The sequence below is a fragment of the Arachis ipaensis genome, chromosome B07, assembly GCF_000816755.2.
Source record: "Arachis ipaensis cultivar K30076 chromosome B07, Araip1.1, whole genome shotgun sequence".
In the NCBI taxonomy this organism is placed as follows: domain Eukaryota; kingdom Viridiplantae; phylum Streptophyta; class Magnoliopsida; order Fabales; family Fabaceae; genus Arachis; species Arachis ipaensis.
In genome coordinates this window covers 121,037,840-121,041,888 of record NC_029791.2, presented here as the reverse complement: position 1 = coordinate 121,041,888, position 4,049 = coordinate 121,037,840, and the positions used below count along the sequence as shown (strand labels likewise).

General features: G+C 39.1%; 2 protein-coding genes across 2 annotated transcripts in view; both read right to left on the bottom strand.

Moving 5' to 3' along the window:
- On the bottom strand, positions 1–1,324 carry LOC107606142 (the record flags this gene model as incomplete). Its single annotated transcript, XM_016308130.2, is given in 3 exon segments — positions 1–527; positions 800–1,078; positions 1,192–1,324. Coding segments are annotated over 3 exon segments (667 nt in total), but the record flags the coding sequence as incomplete, so codon positions are not given.
- LOC107606141 overlaps positions 1,738–4,049 on the bottom strand; it is a 4,041-nt gene continuing 1,729 nt past the window's right edge. The window contains exons 3-6 of the mRNA XM_016308129.2: positions 3,957–4,030; positions 2,904–3,036; positions 2,512–2,790; positions 1,738–2,239 (exon numbers count right to left, since the gene is read on the bottom strand). Coding sequence (XP_016163615.1) covers positions 1,985–2,239; positions 2,512–2,790; positions 2,904–3,036; positions 3,957–4,030 — 741 coding nt within the window. The 3' untranslated portion in view covers positions 1,738–1,984. The remainder of the gene's footprint in view (positions 2,240–2,511; positions 2,791–2,903; positions 3,037–3,956; positions 4,031–4,049) is intronic.

The window sequence follows — 4,049 nt, the reverse complement described above, 5'->3', positions numbered from 1 at the left end:
TAGCAAAGTACAATGGTACGTTTTAATTAAATCAGGTAAACAGTCCAAACTTCCATTAAACCAAACACGGAGGAAAACACAGGATTATGGACATACAACCAATTAGCAGATGGTCCTTTTCCCAGTCAAAGAAGACATCAAGAAGCCTAAAGACACGAATGACCAAAACCCAGAAAATACATGGTCAAATAATATATATAATAACACATCCCCACTAAATTAACAAAACGAAGGACAGTATATGAGAATGACTCTGTTAGGACCCTAACAAATTATACCAATGCAATGCTGCTCTCCCCACCCGGCGGCTTCCGTACGCCCCCAAGGTAGTCTCTAGATTCTACCTTCCCATCGGCAAAGATGTTGCTGCCGCTCATCTCTCGTAGTTTAGCCCCGCTCAGCGATTTCTCGGCAGATGAAGGCGGCACATCCCCCTTGAATATGTCATTTCCCGAAAGCTCTGAGAATTTCTGGTTGTAAATCTTCTTTGCTGTTTTAAGTGGTTCCCCATTAGACTTTCCATCACCCTGTTAGAAACAAAGCCACAACACAAGCAACTTAGATATTTCAGATGCACAAGCAACATGGACTAGCATCTCAAAAAGTCAATTATAATGTCTAGTCTCCATTATTCATTCTATGACACAATTAACCTCAGTTTCCCTTTGTTGTGGAATCACAGCACTAATCATTTTGCATAGATGAAGTATGATCCATAATTTATTAAAGACATCTAACTAGATTTTGAAAAACATTTCCCCCCAAGAATTCAAGTTTAGCAACTTATAGTGGTGCATACATGTGCAGCGGGTTCCCCAATATCTATGCTCCCTTTCAACTCCATTATGCGAGGAGTTATTGGCCGGGGTTTGATTTCTGGTGGTGGAGCAAATATGTCATGACCACTAAGCTCCTTGCACTTGGCATCCGAAAGCTGCTTTTTCAGTTGAGAGTCTTCACTTTCCAGAGTTCCACTTAGCTCCCGCTGCTTGGCCACCTCTGGTAAACTAGTGGGCTTTTTTGGAGAAATAGCCTCCTCATCACCAAAGGAGATATGACTGATTCCTGCAATTGCTTGCTGCAATTTCCAAAAACAATCACAGTGCTTGTTAGCAGGGATCCACCGCAATAACGCATATAATTTGTGAAATTCACCAACTATCCATGTTCATATAAAAATTAAAATGATACCTGATACATCCGCAATCCTGTTTTATTTGCAGAAGGGTTGGCACTGCCAGCTTCTGATGCGTCACTTTCCCCTTCACCCACAAAAATTCCACTACCTGTGATCTCCTTCATCTTATACTCTGAACAAGGCTTTCTGGAAAGTCCACATGTAAACAATGTTAGATGCCGCAAAACATAAAGCCACAAACCAAATTGATATGGGATTTCATATATGGGAAAAACATAGTTCTGTCATCATATTTATTGTGATTAAATCCATTTCTTCACACTAGTTTGCAAATCATATATGCAGCAAGCAGAGCTATAGCAGCACATACACAAAGTATCAATTAAAAGAAATTAGTGAAATAGCCCTTCTTTATTTTGTATCGAAATATCTCTGCGGCGTCAAATATTTTGGGGGGCTTATCATTGTCTTGCAAGCCCCAGGATTTGGGCCAAATTGGTGGAAAGGATAGATAAACAAGTGAAGGGATTTCTTCATTCTGAGACATGACATAATTAGAAGTTACGATGATGTTAGGACCATCATTGATACGGGTTTTAATTAAATCAGGTAAACAGTCCAAACTTCCATTAAACCAAACACGGAGGAAAACACAGGATTATGGACATACAACCAATTAGCAGATGGTCCTTTTCCCAGTCAAAGAAGACATCAAGAAGCCTAAAGACACGAATGACCAAAACCCAGAAAATACATGGTCAAATAATATATATAATAACACATCCCCACTAAATTAACAAAACGAAGGACAGTATATGAGAATGACTCTGTTAGGACCCTAACAAATTATACCAATGCAATGCTGCTCTCCCCACCCGGCGGCTTCCGTACGCCCCCAAGGTAGTCTCTAGATTCTACCTTCCCATCGGCAAAGATGTTGCTGCCGCTCATCTCTCGTAGTTTAGCCCCGCTCAGCGATTTCTCGGCAGATGAAGGCGGCACATCCCCCTTGAATATGTCATTTCCCGAAAGCTCTGAGAATTTCTGGTTGTAAATCTTCTTTGCTGTTTTAAGTGGTTCCCCATTAGACTTTCCATCACCCTGTTAGAAACAAAGCCACAACACAAGCAACTTAGATATTTCAGATGCACAAGCAACATGGACTAGCATCTCAAAAAGTCAATTATAATGTCTAGTCTCCATTATTCATTCTATGACACAATTAACCTCAGTTTCCCTTTGTTGTGGAATCACAGCACTAATCATTTTGCATAGATGAAGTATGATCCATAATTTATTAAAGACATCTAACTAGATTTTGAAAAACATTTCCCCCCAAGAATTCAAGTTTAGCAACTTATAGTGGTGCATACATGTGCAGCGGGTTCCCCAATATCTATGCTCCCTTTCAACTCCATTATGCGAGGAGTTATTGGCCGGGGTTTGATTTCTGGTGGTGGAGCAAATATGTCATGACCACTAAGCTCCTTGCACTTGGCATCCGAAAGCTGCTTTTTCAGTTGAGAGTCTTCACTTTCCAGAGTTCCACTTAGCTCCCGCTGCTTGGCCACCTCTGGTAAACTAGTGGGCTTTTTTGGAGAAATAGCCTCCTCATCACCAAAGGAGATATGACTGATTCCTGCAATTGCTTGCTGCAATTTCCAAAAACAATCACAGTGCTTGTTAGCAGGGATCCACCGCAATAACGCATATAATTTGTGAAATTCACCAACTATCCATGTTCATATAAAAATTAAAATGATACCTGATACATCCGCAATCCTGTTTTATTTGCAGAAGGGTTGGCACTGCCAGCTTCTGATGCGTCACTTTCCCCTTCACCCACAAAAATTCCACTACCTGTGATCTCCTTCATCTTATACTCTGAACAAGGCTTTCTGGAAAGTCCACATGTAAACAATGTTAGATGCCGCAAAACATAAAGCCACAAACCAAATTGATATGGGATTTCATATATGGGAAAAACATAGTTCTGTCATCATATTTATTGTGATTAAATCCAACACTAGTTACTAGTTTGCAAATCATATATGCAGCAAGCAGAGCTATAGCAGCACATACACAAAGTATCAATTAAAAGAAATTAGTGAATTCTTTATTTTCTCTAATGTCTAATGTTAGAATGACATTGATATGACACTGAACTGAAGCATCACATTCCCCTATTTCCTTTCCGAAATGATGAACGAAAGAAAGAACAAAGCAAAGAAGCACAGAATTGAATTTCATATTACTATTTATAACCAACCCCAAAAGTTTTTAACATGATATTTCCGTACTCTAATGTTAGAATGACATTGATATGACACTGAACTGAAGCATCACATTCCCCTATTTCCTTTCCGAAATGATGAACGAAAAACGAAAGAAAGAACAAAAGAAAGTAAAGCAGGTGAACCCTTGGGAATAAACGTAAATCAGAAGAAAACTAGGAACTATGATTGAAATTTTGAAATGATAGATCCGCTGATCCAAGTAAAACAATTTAAGCAAAAAGATAAGACCAATTCTCAGACATTCGCTTTCTATTGCGGGGTGCTGGATGTGTGAGTGGACTATGGAGGACTATGGCCTAAAAAAGAAGTAATTATTAATTGACTACAGATATAGGAATACACAAACACAAATTTGGGAAAGTTTTATTCCATTTAAAAACTTAAAAATAAAAGAACCAATTCCAGAAGCATGCCTTTTACCACCTCTAGGCCATAGTAATCCAGGAATGTTATTAATTAGATAATGATAATAAGTAATAATTTATACGAAAAAAATGGAGAAAATGAGGAACAGATCTCACCGTTTGTTTAAGGACTCGACCTCCTCATCAGTGACCTGACCCCCAAACACCACCTTGCTGATCCCATCGGACGGCTACAATTATTCCATCACA